This window comes from Falco peregrinus, chromosome 7 (assembly GCF_023634155.1).
Source record: "Falco peregrinus isolate bFalPer1 chromosome 7, bFalPer1.pri, whole genome shotgun sequence".
In the NCBI taxonomy this organism is placed as follows: Eukaryota; Metazoa; Chordata; class Aves; order Falconiformes; family Falconidae; genus Falco; species Falco peregrinus.
Genome location: NC_073727.1, coordinates 35,681,496 through 35,698,563, shown reverse-complemented (window position 1 = coordinate 35,698,563; position 17,068 = coordinate 35,681,496). Strand labels below are relative to the sequence as shown.

Here is a 17,068-nt window from a genome sequence, read left to right as displayed (position 1 = left end):
GGCACAGGTTCAAAAAGGGAGGAAGCGTTAGCTGAATATTTCTTCTTGTAATGCTGCAAAATAAAGAATCACAAGCCATCTAGAAAATATTGCCAGAAGACTGCTGAGTCATACAGCAACTGAATACTAAAAGAACATTTGGAAGTGAATATCAGGATCTGCCAGTTTTTTGTCATACTATGACAATTAGCCATGTGTATGCATTCAGCATTTTGCAAGAGGTTTCCACTTTGAAATCGTGCTTTTTGAAGAGGACAAATGACAATTTTAAAATACTGAGTTTCTTGTGCTTCACTGGCAGATCTTCCAACGAAGAAACAGCAACTGCAAGCTTTGAATCTTTTGGTTCTCCTTCTACCTGAAGCAAACAGAGACACTCTGAAGGTTAGAATTGCTAATACTTTTTTCCTACACAAGTATTTTGTCTGTTTCTGTGAACTCACTGTAATGAATGCTATTGTCTTTTAACATTTTTTTTCAGTTCAAAGTTAATGCTGAAACTAGTGACTCTTTCTTTCTTCATATTTCACACAACTTCAGAAAAAAACAACCTTAGGACCCTAATTTCTCCCAAATGACTTTTAAGAATGTGACTTGAAATTGTTCCGGGAGATTGCAATAATAATCTCCAAGTGAATGACCTTTTCTCTTACAAGTTCTGTTCCCCTTAGTTGTAACTTCCAATACAAAAAATAAGCAGTGTTAGAATACTGTGGGTGAAAGTTTGCTTTTATGAAATGGGTTTAGCTCTTCATTTTTATTCCACACTTTTCTCTGTGCTATTTGTTTCTATTCTCAATAAGCTAGAAATTTACACTTCCTATTGGTATTTGCAGCATGTTACATGGAGTCTTCCAATTTGGGCTTGTCCTTTTGTAGAAAAGCTATTCATCTTTTTTCAGAGTATATTATATCAAAAATGAATTTTCAGGATTTGCGTAGGATGCAGAACATCTTTTATTACGGGCAAAAGATCCTATTAGGTTTTATTGTTTAAATATGACTTTCTTTTTGAGTTTATTTACTGTGTGGAGGCAGTCAGGAGGGCTCCTGAGTTGAGTTACAAGTATCTGGAACTGAATTAATTGAAGATTGTCAGTTTCTGACTGGCTACCTGTCATTCACAATGCAGTGGTTTAATCATTAAACCTTGCAGAACCAGCTGCTCCATGTTTTGATAACCATGACAGGTGGTACTATTGTGTTCACTTTCAGTTTAAGAAAAGCCAATAGTTTTTTTCGCAAGGATCTGTGGGATGCTACTATGGTGAAAGTTTATTAAATAATGATTGATTACTGCTTATGAAAAAGTCTTTGATCATGTATTTAATTAGGAATTGTTTAACTTGGACAGTGAGCTCAAGGACAACTATAAACCACATTTAACGAATCGCACAGGTGGTACTTGTCCTGAGCCCCCTGAACAGACAGGATGTGAGCAGGACCATCCGACAATAACTACTGTGTGCAGCTGTGTCGTGACAGTAACTCAACCACGCTCGGGCGTCTGTCCAATGTCCCTGGCGTGTGCGGACCTTGTGGATCATGAGACAGTGCATGCCTGCACGTGGCACAACCTTAAAAGCTTGCATACACTAGGCATGTAAGCTGGTTTTGGTTTTGCTGAGTAAAAAGGCAGGCAGGCTCTGGGACTGGGTCAGAAGCCTCACCTAAGGGTGGATGCGCCACGTAGGAGCTTCCCAGTTACTGAAAGATTCCTGGTGCTGGCTGCAACGGGACTTCCCAGCTCAAGTGTGGGCCTGGATGTTGTTATTAAGGTGGTAATTGGTGATTTATAATTTTCTTAATCACTGTAATGCTTTGCAGTAATGATTTGATTCATCGCTCCTATTGCTCTTTTATCATATTATGCATAATGACTAGTACTGTTTCCTTTTATCATATTGCATACTATTTTCCTTTATTACATTGTAATATAATAAACTACATTTATTTTTATATTTTATTTGGAATCCATTTTCGCTTGGTACCCAGTCAGTCAGCAAAACAGGTACTTAGGCACCTACATAATGAGGGTTTTAAAAAAAAACCTTACTGTGCAGTGCTTTGAAGTCACTTGATTGCTTTTGAAAGCATTATCCACAAAAATAACAAAATTATTTACCTAAATTCAATTTCAATTAAAAAAATATCATTACGTAAAGGAAACAAAACTCACATTACAGTCCTGTAAACAAACATATATACACTTCCTATTACTGATTGATTTTAATGGGTTTTATTAGGAATGAAGAGCTTCTTCCAAAAATACGTAACGTCACATTTCACTTGTAACTTTTTTATGTGCAGAGTTGAGCTGTAAGTTCTGCTGTTATTTCAGGTACTGCTTGAATTCCTCCAAAGAGTAATTGATCATCGAGACAAGAATAAAATGACATTAAAGAATGTTGCAATGGTGATGGCCCCAAACCTTTTCACATTTCATGGGTTTGGCTCAAAGACTATTGAACAAAGCGAGTTTGTTATGGCAGCTGGAACAGCAAATGTCATGCGCTTTATGATTCAGTACCAAAAACTTCTCTGGACAGTAAGTGTATTCTTAAGGGGCTGGGGGGGAATCATAAATTTTGCAAATGAGGCAACTGAACAAAGAAGTAATATGAACTTATTTCCATGATTTAGAGAAAGAATAGCCCCATCCAGCTGGGTTCTTGCTCATAGGTAACTCTTACGGGAGAGAAACAGAATAATTACATCTTACGGTATGGTTAAGCTCTGATGTTCAGAATTTTAATATTGTATGTACCATATGTAAACTCAAAAATAACTCTTGTATTTGGCCTATCAGTATATGTTGTTCTGAGGAATTCATTCTTTTCTGCTTAGAGATATTAGCAGGAAATGCAGTGGTTTAATCCATTTCCCTTTTGGGCCAAACTTCATTCAAACACACAAACATATGAAATGTGTTTTTATAAAACATGAGGTTGTGTCATGCTCTCAGGGAAAGCTCTAACTCAGATCAGCTGAAGAAGTTTGGACTTTGTTGTGCATCAGCAACTTTAAACAGTTTTGACCTTTGCTGCATGTGAGGAAAAGTGATTATCACCATTGTACAGACCAAGTGTTGAGTGAATTTTTTTGGCTGAGGAAAGTAAAAACACTGCATAATTTGACCTCTCTTCCCCTGAGAGCCTACTGAATGGAATGTAACATCATACATGGAGTAGTTTGTAAACTGTTTCACAGCTTTATATTATTTGAATCTTTGTTTATTACTGGAAATAAATACTATTTTTTCAAGTTCTACCTGGCAATCTGTCGATTTAGAAAGTTTTGATGAGTTGGTGACATAAGGTAATTATGTAGATATTCATACTTACTATCTATATTTATCTAGATTCCTAAGTTTATTGTTAACCAAGTGAGAAAACAAAACACTGAAAGCCAGAAGAAGGAGAAGAAGGACAAAGCAATGAAGAAGCTTCTGAAAAAGATGGCATATGACCGGGAAAAGCATGAAAAACAGGAGAAGACCCTTAATGATGTAAGGAAACATACATCTGAAATACTTTGTTAATAAGACAGTAATTTATAGTGAAAAAATGGATATAGCAGAGGGGATGCCTACATTTATTTAACTGAGAATTTCAATAGATAGCAAAATAATGTAGGTTTCATAGTTTATGGGTTACCAGCATGACACATGTAGAGGGCTGGGCTGTTTTTTTGTCTTCCCAGATTTTTCAAAATAGTTTTTCTCTGAAAAATGATATCCCGCAGGTTGTTTCAATTTGGGCATCTGAAACAAAAGTACATTACATCTGTATCTGTAGACGGCGCAAGTGTTGTGACAATGCCTTCAAACGCATTGTTGCCCAATGGAAGTCACAGAAGACCATGCATTTAACTAAAAAATACATAGATTTAACTATTTGATATTTAGTAGTGTTTGAAAACAAAGCCTGCTTTTAATCCTTCCTCCTACAGGATTTCCCAAACCACTGAATTCTTTGCTTCAGCGAATCTTTAAATATTCCTTGTAAAGTGGAGCATGCCAGAACATGCACAGCCTGCCCACCCCAAGAAAACCCAAATGATGAAACAAATGTAAAAAAACTGGTAAACTGCTTCTTATGCAATATTGTCCAAGTGTCTACTCCCAACTTACCCCTGTATGTATAATCTACAGTTCAGTATCTCTCCATTGGGTAATTGACTTCTGCCAGACCTGTCAATGATGCCAAGGCATAAGTTTCAGTGTAACACTCCTCACACATTCTTTACAATGAAGAAAAGAAAGAATCTTGTGGCATTATAGTGTTAATTTTTGCTGTACTCCAGAAATATTTTAATTGAGCTGTTCCTACTGACATTGAAACATTAAAAAAATGTATCTCATGTACCTTGATGTTAGTAATTACTATTTTTTGAAGCTCATTAGCCTATACAGTATAGCATCTTAATTATAATTGATTTGAAACAGATGATTCAAAAGTTATTTTAAATACATAAACAGGTAACACCAAATACGTGTATCTTGAGAACATGATGATTACATATCAGGTTTAGGTGGTATGAAAAGACCACCTTGGGGGTTGAAGTCATATTGAAGATTCTGGTGAATTAGAGACATCTCGTGGCAGCTTGTGAAAATGCATTGGTCTGGATGGTCTTTTTCTTGTCGAGTATGTGTATGGCAAACTGGTACAGAAGAGGGTTGTCATGTTCTAATAAAGGCATTTTTTTAAGCTATTAAGCCAAAAAATAGAATATGGAAAATTAATATGTTACAATATCCCTTGAGTCTGCCTGGTTTGATCTTGCAAGTGTACCTTTTTTATGTTTTTGAATGTGCAAATAGCTGGATCCTTTGAACAACTGCATCCAGTATCTGCTGGAGACTTATATTTGAGTGTTCCTACCTCATTTTGTACAGAATATTTGATACATCTCTTAATGTCCGAAATTGATTAATTCCCAAGGCATCGCTTTGCCTTACTTTCATATCTGTCTATATGAAAGAATCTGTACACAGAATGAGGACTTACATACAATTTTAAAATACAGCTAATTAAACACTGACATTTGTTTTACACTGTGTAATAAGAAAAGAATTCTTTGAATACAATTCAGCTGAGTTATGATGAGCTGATACTGCTGCCATCCCCTGGTCAACATAGACATAACAGCACATACACTGAATAGGCAAATGCTGTTACAACTTCAGGTATTGGATTTTTTTTTTTATAATTCAGTGCTCTTGGTCTTTTAGAGTAAAATATGCCTTTTTAATCCTCTGGGGAGTTAGGGCTGAAGTCTCATGTAATACATTCTTACTCAAATGTAAATGTAAAGTTTCTATTCAATAATTTTCTTTAAGCCTTAGAATTCTGTGGGGATTTTCTTCAAAATTAAACGCTCGAGTTTTTCACAAATCCTTCATGCTTATTTGAAGCATTCAGTAATTTAGGTGCCTGAAGAACATATTAGTCTTAAAATCATATTCACAAATTCATAAGGCTTCATTGTGAATGCCAATTTGATACATTTTTCCAAGTAAAAAAATGTCTCATTCTCTAAGGAAAATTTCTTGTGTTCCCACCCCCGCCCCAAATTTTCAATTTATACTGCCTTAACTTGAAACTGAGGTGATTTTCCTGTGCAGTTCCTGAACTGCATTCACTATTAGATGGCAAGTGAGGCACCCAGACTGTGGTGAATCCCCACTCCAGTGAAAAATGTTTGAAACTTTAAGAGCTAATTATCTTGCAAGCAGCTGAATAAAAACTAAGTAAAAATTGCTCTAGTCTACCACATGCTGTGGCACAACACATGATTAAACATAGCTGGACAGAGCTTGAGTCATTTCCATAGCCTCCAGAACTATCGCAATATCTGCATTCTTATTGGCAGTCAGCTCATCTGGATAAAATTTCATCTTCACTCTGATGAGGTCTCTCTAGCAATCACATTTCCCCTTTTAAGACAGGCTAAATAGCATTGACTGCAAACTTGGGGCAAGATGTCTGTACAGTGCTGAGAATGGTTAATATTAGAGGGCTCATGAGGGTTAATTGAGAATGGTTAATACTAGAGGGCTCGTGAGTATTAATTGCTTTTCAGGATATCTACACATACCTGTGGCCCCGGGTCAGCATTAGGGATCAAGTCTTTATGTTGCAGTTGGGGTGCATAATGCTCTAGCCAGGCAAAGAAAGATGCCCTCAGGAAATTTACTTACTAGCATTAGTCAGGTTTATTCCATCTGTCGTTTTATTTCTCTGTATGTTGCAAGTGTTCCAAAAAAAGGAGCAGTTATGTTAGCAGCACAACACAATGCTACTGGCCTTATCTAGTACAGGTTAGAATAACAATTGTATCCCGTAGCTGTTCTGTTTGCATAACCTGTTTGGATTTTCACACTCTAGCGTTACTGACTGGCTGAATTTATTATCCACTGCAGTGCCAGATTATTTACTAAAAAAATTGCTACCTGCTAAATCATTTCTCTTTATATAGTTTTATAGGTTTTTTGTCCCAGACTAGGTGCAACACTTTGCAGTTCAAAGAGAAAAAGTGCATCACGTTTTTTTCAGACTAGGTCTCCTATGTGGCAAGATCCTTTTGAATTCCAGTTTTGTTCTTCATAATGCTTATGCTTCTTTCCTGCTTGGTATTCTCACATTTAGTAAGTATTTATTATATTCCATCATCTGAGTCATTAGTGAAAATACTGCATAGTCACCTCGTTCCTCTCTACATTTAACCTGATGTATATTTAAGTGTGTCATGCAAAATGGAACGGAGAGTCTCTAAGAGACCCACCCCAGACCCCATAGCCAAGCAGCTGTGGTTCTTTTGTGAGAGATATATTGAAGTCCCTCTGAAAAGAAAGGGTTTGAAAGAAGGGTACCTCACAGGTGACTGCTGTGCCTGCTCTACAGACTAAATGTTGTAGGCCAGTGTATTTTCCACCAACTAAGGATGTATCTCTCTTCAGGTTTTTAAAGTGTGCAAGTACCTAACTCAGCCAGAGGTTTCAGTGTTGTAATCTTCACCCTGAGAGAGCCTGTGAGGTAGGAGAGGGGACTCACAAACTGAATGGTATAGGTGACTCGCGTTTCAGCATGTTGTCAATCACCTTACAGGTATCTGGCTTATATGTTACGATACGAAGCCCTAACTTGGATGTTTTGAACTGTGCTGTGCAGAGAACAGTTCCTTCTGTGACTCTCCTCCTGGGTGCTTGATGGCCACGTTTTCTTTCCCACCAAGTCGCACGGTGAATGGGCTAGGGGAATGCTCAGTATCTGTTCTCTCTATAGTTAGGCACCACGAGCAGACTGTGCAGATGAGCATGAGTTCTTCTGTAAATGCAGGTGGTGAAAGTGGCAAAATGCATTAATTAGCTGAGCTGATAATGATTCTGTCTGAATAAACAAAGTAATTATTCTGTTTGATCTGTGACTGTAATGTTACAGGTCTGTGGCCGTTTCTTGTTCTTTCTTTCATATACTCAAAGCAGGCAGGTTTGTAAATAATTTTTCATGTGTCTGCTGTATAGAAAAAAATCCTAAACCTGTTATCCAGCTGAAGGCTGGAAAAACTCCATTAAAATCATCTGAGACAATCATACGTAATTGTATAAAAAAAATGAAAACCAATTTAAATGTACTGTGCTGAATTTGATGAAAGACCAGTTAGGGACATCTGTAAATAACCCTCTCATCCTTAAAGGTTTCCCTTCCTTTTGTGAGGATCCCAACAGTTTGAAAAGAGGCAAAAGCTTTTTAAGCAAGAGTTAACTTCCTAGCAGATGGCTACAGCCACTGTTTCCATAGGTGGAAGCCTTAAAGAAGAGATTTGACAAATTCAGGGGTAAATATAGGGAGTTGCTCTTTGAAATCCATTGCAATCTTAGGAATCTTTGATTCCATGATTACTACAAAGCAAATTCTCAATTTGGTGATTCTTAATGCTTTAGACATAAAATAATTGTGTTGAGTATTTTTAAATCAGTAAATAATAAGACTGAATATAGAAAGATTGTTTAGTTTTTTAATACCATAGCTCATCACTTGTATAATAATGAGCCTTTAGCTTTCCCAGGAAGCTGTGCTTCTGATTCTGCTCACATTTGTACTTGTTCTATATTCGTTTAACTCTGATGGTTTCAGAGAACCTATTCTAGATTCACAGATGCCCAGATTTTTTCATTGATTATGGAAGAAGAAATGTTCAGCCTTACAGTTGGAGTAAACAGAGGGGGGGAAGAGAATGAACTGTCTTAATCAACCTTGACTATTGAGACACATTTCTTCTCCTGTCAAAATGAGTACATTTGGGTAAATGGTAATGTAATACGAATAGAAAAATTACTTCAAGATTTCCAGGAACAGAAATTAGGACCTTATTCACAAATAAATGATGCCTTTTATAACTTCAAATCTCATGTGCTACAAGTTGAACAGAAAAACTGTCCTTTGGAGTCCTGCTTCTCTGTAACTAATATGATTGATATTCATCATCAAGGATTTTGGGGTTGAAATAAAATACAAATCCATTATGTAATCAGACCTGCAGGTTGACTCGCTGAATATGTTCTGGAGAATAAAAAATAGGGAGAAAAAACTGCAGTAGAGAGTATGTTTTAAAAGGAAATTGTATTTGAAAAGAGGAATCACTTAAAGTAGACTGACCCATGAATACTTTGTGATTTCTTTTTTTGGCATGGAATTCAGATTAAATGAAACTGGAAAAGTTTCTTCTGGAAGTTTTAGTGGGGTGGTGGTGCAGGGGGGTTGCCTGGCTTTCATGCCTCTAGCAAGTCTTCTGTATCAATCTCGTATGCTTCTTATCATACCGAAGCGTGTTCTTAATATAGCAGTAATTTTTATTGTTATTCTTAACATCTTTGAAAAATAATTAAACACTACTGTTCTTTAGTTCCAAAGTTCTCCCTGTTACTAAAAAGAGATTTGAAGGTCTGATGTAATTTAATGAATTACTGTGTAGTTACATATTTCTGCAGCAAAGTGTACAGTAAAGTACAGAGCACTGTACTAAGTTACTTATTCCATACTGTATTTTGAGAAGCTTATCAAAGACAGCTGCTAGCAGCTTTGTTCCAGCAGTGTTATTGCTTTGCAGGCTGATGTTCCTCAGGGAGTGATACGGGTGCAAGCGCCTCATCTTTCAAAAGTTTCCATGGCAATACAGCTGACAGAAGAACTGAAAGCTGGTGATGTAGTAGCCAGGTTTCTCAGCCAGAAAAGGTACGATCACATTTTTGTTTTGCTATCATTTTGGGAAAAGTGGCTTATAAAAAAAGTTTTTACGTACTTTAAGTTCATGAGAGTTCATGAACTTTTTGGCCAAATTTGGCCATTAGAATACATGCTTGAGGAATTAACATAATGCTTCTAATGTCATTAAAGCTCACAAAGCCTTCAGGAACATGAGTGCTATTAGTAAAAAATCAACTGCTATTTAATCTGATGGGTTGGGAACAGTTTTGTAAATTTCTGTGGACAAGACAGAAGGGATCTCCAAGAAAATAAGTCTAGAAAGCAAAGAAATGAGGAAAAGACAAAATATTTTGTTAATATATATAAATATAGCAACAGTATAGGTATTGGGATATAAGTATGTGCAAATGTCATGCATGTACAGTGATTTAAAAGAAAAGCTACATCTGAGTCATCCAAATCCATTTACAAAGGGAGAAGTTTTAATCAAGCTTTTACATCTATTTTTTTACATATATGAGCAAAGTAAGAAATCAATCAGAACAGACTTAGCAAACCCCCAATACTTCACACATTTGCATATACAACTATTCATACAAAAGCAATAATATGGTAGTTGAGATTAAGAAATGCTTTTTCCTAAATGCTCTTTTTAGAGGTTTATACTTTTAACAGAAAGTTATTTTCTGGCTGTGCTGGAGCATATATTATTACAATTAGACAGTGAGAATAATATAATCCCCTTGTAATACGGGGACTTCATTCTTCCACTGTCTTTTTTACTACTATTAGTTGCAGCAAAATTAAAACCAGAGAGAATATGTTTTCTCCCACCCAACCATAAGGTTTTTCCAGAAGTAGGAAGTATTTGGGGGAAATACTTGTTTCTGCAGCAGCAGTGAAAGAGAAATCAGAGGGTAAATATCAAGCTACTTGCTAATAACAATGCAATTCTTTTCTAAACCCCACAGTTTCCTCACATCTATCTTATTTTACCTTTTCTATAGTGCATTGCTCACTTGCAGGACTTATCATTTGCACTAGCATGCAAGGGTGTTCTTGTTCACTTACTGTATCAGTAAATGAGTATAAACACAAAGGATTTATGACAGGTACACTGCTGATCTTCATTAGCATAATTTCTCCCAGACACATCTAAGTGGCCAATGTACAAGCTCTTTCACAATATAGTTATTCATTGTGTTTTGTTCCTGACAGTGGAAATGTCCAAACACTCAAGAAAGAAGAGGTCTTTCTTTATGAAATAGGAGGAAATATTGGTAAGAATGGCTTCTGAACAACATTTTGCTAGAATAGGATTCCTTGGCATGTTGTCCGTGGGCTTCACTGTGGTTGCAGTTTTATTCATGTCCCTAGTTCTCCCTGACACTAAGGCAGACAGTTAACCTTGGGGAGAAGGAAGCAGAGCTGTCAGTGTGATCATCATATTAGTAGTATCTTACTATTTCTCCCAGAGGAAGATGGCAGCTGTAACAGATGTTCCTGATAGATATGTACAGTGAAGAAGCACAGAAAGGTTGGATAGGAAGGTGTTTGGGAGTTCATCTTGCTCATCAGTTCGTATCAAAGCATAATAAGTGAACTCATAGCCCTTCATGCTCAGCATTTGAGCATTGCTTGCAGGTTCCTTTGGGGAAAAAAATACTCAGCCAGAAAGATGACCTAGTGATGAAATTTTCCAGTAGTTAGTTCTTCCTGCTCTTTATCTTCCACACCCTCTTGATTGAAGAAAATAGCAGATCAGCAAGGTTATTGCCAAAGGATAATTTTGAACACAGGTCTGAAATTTTCTTCAATGAATGCAAAAGTATTTTCACATTGGGAGTCAGTTCTAATCACAGTATTTTTCATATGCTCAGGGGAAAAAAAAAAAGAACTAAAAAGCAGTATTGGATTGGGCTTACATTTACTTTTTTCTTTTTAACTGTTACCTGTTAAACTTTATTTCAAGTTATAAAATTTCATGAATACCCAGTACTTCTGTACTCTGCATGTTTAAATCCTGTGTGTAAATAGATACTTCTAGCATTTTTGTTTTATCTAATCACTATTTTAAATCAATTTTTTTGTGTGTGTCTAAACCAAAAGATGTAAAGTAAGCTAAAAATAACACTTCCCTAAGCTCCCTAAACCAGATATGTTCTAGTGTTTTTACTAAGTCTGATGGCAAAAAAGAAGTTACTAAGATAGCTGGATGGCAGATCAATATAGTGTATGTTCTCTTGCATATCCAGTATGTACATACATTTGCTGTTAAAGCAGGTTGTGATCCCAGATATAAGATTTTTTTGAAGGAGTATCTGATTTATTGTACAGAGCTGTAATCATTGTAGAAAAAAGTTTTTGTAACAGAATTCCAATGAAACTAGAACAACCTACTATTACTTTAGACGTGACAGAAATTGTATGTCTGTCAGTGAAAATACATGGATAGTTGCAGATTTGTTTTGTTATGAAATAGGATCTTTCCAGACAATTGCAACTTTAATCAGCCCTTACAAATGCTGGTCCTTATTCTCTCAGTTGAGATAAGAGAAACTTCCTGACTTTAACCTGCTGTACAGGTTTAAGTAAACAAGCTGTCATGATCTCTTGCCATTTCTCTCTCCCTGCCCAAAGTGGCTGACCCATGTAGAGGGAGCCCCAAAGTGAGAAGCCTCGACAGGCTCATGGTACAATTATAAGCATAAGCATATGAGTGTACCATGCACAGTGCTGCAATCCTGTCCCCTGCAGATGGAGGTGCTGAAGCCTTCAGATATTTTTTGAGTACTCAGTACGTCGTAGGGCTTCAGGATACTGAACAGGACTTCTGCCATTGCTTTGTGCGTGGGACTGGATAGGGACGTGGCAAACCACTGTCCCTGTGCTCTCTCTGCCTGAACATGCTGCACTGTGTGAGGCAGAGGGCCTAATTCAGCAGCGTGGGCAGTACAGGTCATGTAGGTTGGGATAAAAATCCTAGAGGGAAGACAGGCTGCCACCTGTCAAGGAGAGCAAATGGAGAGGGAGCAGATGGAGACCAAGCCTGGTCGAGCAGGGTTTCTTGCCTTCTTGCCTGCCCTGCAAGGAGTCCAAAGGGCTGGCAGACAAACCCAGCTGCAGTGTCACACCTTTGCTTGCCTCCTGCTTCAGGAGCACATGTGCTGGAAATGTCTGGCTGGCACATGGGCCATCTACCCCAGCCACATGCACAGTGGAGTATGAGAGGGGCTGTGATGTATAGCTGCAAATGCATGAGATAGTGCTTTCCCCGTAGGGAAGTGGCAGGAGATGCAGATCTTGATGCATCAGCATATGCTATTTTCATCATAGCTACTAGACATAAATGAATTGCTTGTAATGCACCGAGAACGCTGTACTGCTTTTCCCTCCTAGGACAGCAATCATTGCAAGTGCTATGCAGAACTGCTGACCAAGAGGAGCAGGATAGGGAGAACACCTTAGCAAGGACAAACCTTACTCAAGCTTTCCGTTTAAGAAGGGGGAAATCACCTGAAATTTTAGTGGGCTTCTGTGCAAACCTAGTGTTTATGTTGAACCACGAGAGGACCAGGGCATTGCTCCTTTTTTCCTAAACCTTCACAGAGGGGAGCTCCCATGTACATGGTCTGTGTGAAAAGTGTGATCTAGAACGTGCCACAGATGTGTGTGGCAGAGCCCCTACTCTCCTTACCTCTTCCTCTGTCCCCCTTCCTCCCCAGGACAGATAGGAAGGGTAAGAGCATTTTAGCTGCATCGCCCTTTGTTTAATACTACAGAGAGGGCTTGAAGAAAAACCTAAATAGAATAAGACAGTGACAAGAACTTTGAAAGTTGTTTCCTTTCTTTTTTTGGTACTGATGTAACCACATCTCTCTTGTGTTTCTAGGAGAACGCTGCCTTGATGATGATACCTACATGAAGGACCTATACCAGCTCAACCCAAATGCTGAGTGGGTTATAAAATCTAAGCAGAGCTAAACTCACAAATAATGGCACAAGAACAACCTGTGGACTTACTTTGTAAGGGTGAATGTTTCAAAGGGATAGTGTGTCCTTTCAACGTTCAACTGTTATCTATATTAATAGTCCCTTATCCAGTTTAAAAAAAAAAGAAAAGTGATGGAAACCCAGCAATGATTACCAGTAATTTTTCAGTTTTGCTTGCAGAAAAGTTCTGGAGATAGCACAGTTTCCTACTCGTATTTGAAATGAGAGTAAGTACCTTAAATATTTCAATGGCACTAATCTACCTCCCATCTGGTAGGTCTTGTTTCAGAAGAATTTATTTTTCAAACAGATGTTTAACCTCTTTATATTAAGAGTTCTACAATCTGTTTGTGTAGAATTGTATGTTCATATAGGTCTTTACAGTGCTAGTAGACTAGAGAACCAAATCCTGATCAGCACTTCTGAATGGCATGGTATTAAAAATACCTAAAACCAGTTATATGAATTTCCCAAGTAAGTGTGAAATTCACGGGAAAAAACTGCAATGCAATATATTTTGTATTTGAAAGTCCTAATTTTGTTCACTTTCTAGTAGTTTGCCGAAAACTATTTAAAAGCAACTATGAAAATGCTTTCTATGGAGCTTTTATTTTAGATCTTTTAAATATTTTTTATTCCTATTCCAGCTGATTGTATTCTTGAGATTATTAAAAAAGAAAAAAAAGAAAAAAAAAAAAAGAAAGGACCATGTGAAAAGGTGAGTCATTTTTAAAGCTCAGCACTCTTGGCAGTGTCCTTTATGGAAAATTGTCATGCACTAGAAAGACCTTTAGGTTTTTCAGCAATGATGTGCAGCCATATTACATACACTGGTTTTGGACATCTGATAGACTGCATTTTGTGAATGCCAAAGCCTGCCAATTACTAGCACAGTCAAAACTTTTAGGAAGTTTAAAATAACTGTGGAGGAAAACTGTAGCCTAAATTTTATAGGTAGCAAACCACCAAACCTTTCACTCAAAATCAGTGTAAAGGTCTACTGTGGAGTTCACATAGGCTTTTAGGATATTATCTACCATCAGCTGTATGTCTTGTCTGTCCTGGACAAGGCTAGAAATCAAGTTCCGATTTCCCTGACGTTGATAGATGCTGTCTACACCACTTCAAAAACTAATAGTGCAATGGTGAACTATTGCAAGTCCTTCACTTTGCAAGGAAGGACTGAAAACTCCCTGCGGAATTCACTAATAATGAATTATAGACTGCTGTGGCTTGTTGCATCGCAGAGAGCTGTGGGCTGTAGCTGCAGAGCCCCAGTCCCACAGCGATGCTTTGGGCTCACTAACTTATGTACCACTTTACAATTTATTTGTAAACTAGCTCAGCCATTCTTAAGTTCTCACACCTGCTGACTACCTGAAATAACTACTGTGAAATTATATCCTTGGAATGAAATACTTTCTTTCAGTGCACACACAGAATTATATTGACCTCATAGGGAGTATTCTACATACAATCAAGGACTGAATTACATTTTTTTTTACATGATCAAAGCTGATTAAAGGAATAAAGGGCCTTTCTGCTGAGCTTTGAATACAGGCCCTGACTGTGTTGTTCCCAAAGTAACCACTGGAACTCTCCCTTTCATATACAAGCAGTGAAACAGAACTCTGAAAGGTCATAGAAAAATTAGACATCTACTGATTAGTTATCCACAGCATACGAACAATTTTGTGGGCATATGTATTTATTGTTTTTTAAAGTCAAAGGCTGTCTTCATATGGAAAGGAAGCACTGAAAGATTCTCAAAAGCAGGATGAAATGTGACTGTACTGCCCTTGATGCTCCATCTAGCTGGGTACCCCGACATGGTATAGCACTGTGCCGCTGTGGGTGAACCCTGTAAGACAAATCACTTTTGTCAGTAGAACAAACTACACTCCCTGTTCTTTAAGTGTAAGGAGTAGCGTAGAAAACCAGTACAATGCTTAGGTGAATATTTATGAATGTAATGGAATAAATATAAGGATTTTTTTGTCATGTAATACAAAAATGATGTGTGTTTTCATAATACATTATAGTTCTGTAAAAGATTACTTGTTACTGGAACTCTAGATGTTATTCTCATCAGGAGCAAAGTGCAGATGATAGTAACAGCTGTACAGTTTCAGTATAAAATTACAACCGCCCTGTGGCTATGATCTCTTAAATAACTTTGTTTCTGGTTTAGTGCCATTATCTTTTTTTAATTTAAAAAGCTCTTTTATAATTAAATGTTTTTTCTGACTTCTTTTCTCATTTGAATTCTTGTATTTGTATGTAAAGCATACACAATTGATACTAAGTGGTGATTGTTTTTTAATTTCACACTTTATATCTTTGTAGGTAGTTTGTAGTTTTGCACATGAAGAGAGACATTGATAAGTTAGAAGGGGTCTTGGCAACATGAATGCTTGCTGGAAAAAGAAATATTGGCTCAAAGTTTAAAATTTCACTGCAATCACAGTGCACTTTAGCTAAATCTGTAATGTAACACTTACTGGGTATATGCAAGGGAACAGCAATCCTCTCAGCATTTATTGAAAATACTGGCGCTTAGTTCCTCATAATTAAAAAATTAAATTAGGGCACAAAAGGGAAGTCCAAGACGCATTCAGGTAAGCTGATAAGAATCGTTTATAATTAAGAAGACAAGGTTGCTTGGATTGCTTATTCGGGGCAGTTTGCCAGCTGATCTTGCTTGACTGACAACTTGGGAAACACATCTGCAGGGTTTTTTTCACCCAGCTGACAGATCCATTGATTTAACACTTTGTGTGCAGCCTCTTTGGCTGTGCTGGATGCCTCCCTGCCACTCTGCCCACACTGGAGGACTGGGATGGGGGAAGGAAGGAGTGGGGCAGCAGGTGGTGGCCTCTTGTACCGCTGCTAAGATGATGTGGAGCCTGTAAGGATGGTTTTGTGCTCAAAAATCATCCTCTAGTGTATATTTAGGAGTGGTGGTGAGAGCTCCGCAGTGCCTGAGTGGGGTGTTGACACCTTTCTTGCACTGCTTGTCCTCTTCCAAAGACCATAGAGAGTGAACTCACTTTCCACAGCCTCCTGTACTTTCCCACCTTGCGTGAAGTGCACATGCCATCCCTGGATACCCACGGGTGCTAAGAAGAAAGCTGTGTCATCCCAACCACCTGCCACCTATGTGAGCAGCAGTGAGGCAGGCAGCAGCATGGCATGTTTTTCTGGAGTTGCAGGTCAACGAGCAGTGTGTGTGAGTGCTGGTGAGGTTTCAGGAAGGTGGTAGGGAGCAGGAAGATGATGGGTCTGGATGTGTTAGAAGCATTGGCTGAGTTTCCGTCAGGCCTTTCAGTATGCAGTGGCATGACTTGAGATGAATTCAAGGGGTAAGGAGATGCATTTTTATCCAGTGAGCACTGATGGAGAAGGAAATGTTTGAGAAAGGCCTGCTTGAAACTTTTTCCAGTCCATTACTTCTTTGTCAGATATTCTTCTTAAAAGCAATGGAACTGTCCAACAAAACATGCTCTTTTGCAAGTATTGAGTTAAATTGCAGCACAATGCTAGGCTGGCACAAGATTTGCTAAATGAATTATTTCCTCTGTATCACACTTAAATATATCTTAGGATCAGACCTCTGTTGTGCTATTTTTAAAAGGTTGCAGCCATTCAGAAAGAATAAAATGTGTATGTGCTAATCTTACAGCACTATTTAGAATAATTATTTTTTTATGTAGTGCAGGGCTTTAAAGATCTTCAGACCACCATTTGTGCTTGCACACAGACCGTATCTGAGGCAGGTAAGTACGTATTATCATCCCCATTTAACAGATAGGAAAAATGTTCATAAATGACTGGCCTGTGGCTAGAAGAGGTGAAATCAATCC

General features: G+C 37.8%; 1 protein-coding gene across 2 annotated transcripts in view; it reads left to right on the top strand.

Annotated features, from left to right (window-relative positions):
* ARHGAP18 (Rho GTPase activating protein 18) overlaps positions 1-15,452 on the top strand; it is a 100,951-nt gene extending 85,499 nt beyond the window's left edge. For both annotated transcript variants that reach the window (XM_055810826.1, XM_055810825.1), the window contains exons 10-15: positions 302-384; positions 2,342-2,548; positions 3,362-3,508; positions 9,115-9,239; positions 10,431-10,492; positions 13,105-15,452. In XM_055810826.1, the coding sequence (XP_055666801.1) occupies positions 302-384; positions 2,342-2,548; positions 3,362-3,508; positions 9,115-9,239; positions 10,431-10,492; positions 13,105-13,196 (716 nt within the window). In that variant the 3' untranslated portion in view covers positions 13,197-15,452. The remainder of the gene's footprint in view (positions 1-301; positions 385-2,341; positions 2,549-3,361; positions 3,509-9,114; positions 9,240-10,430; positions 10,493-13,104) is intronic.
* Positions 15,453-17,068: the final 1,616 nt, after the last annotated feature.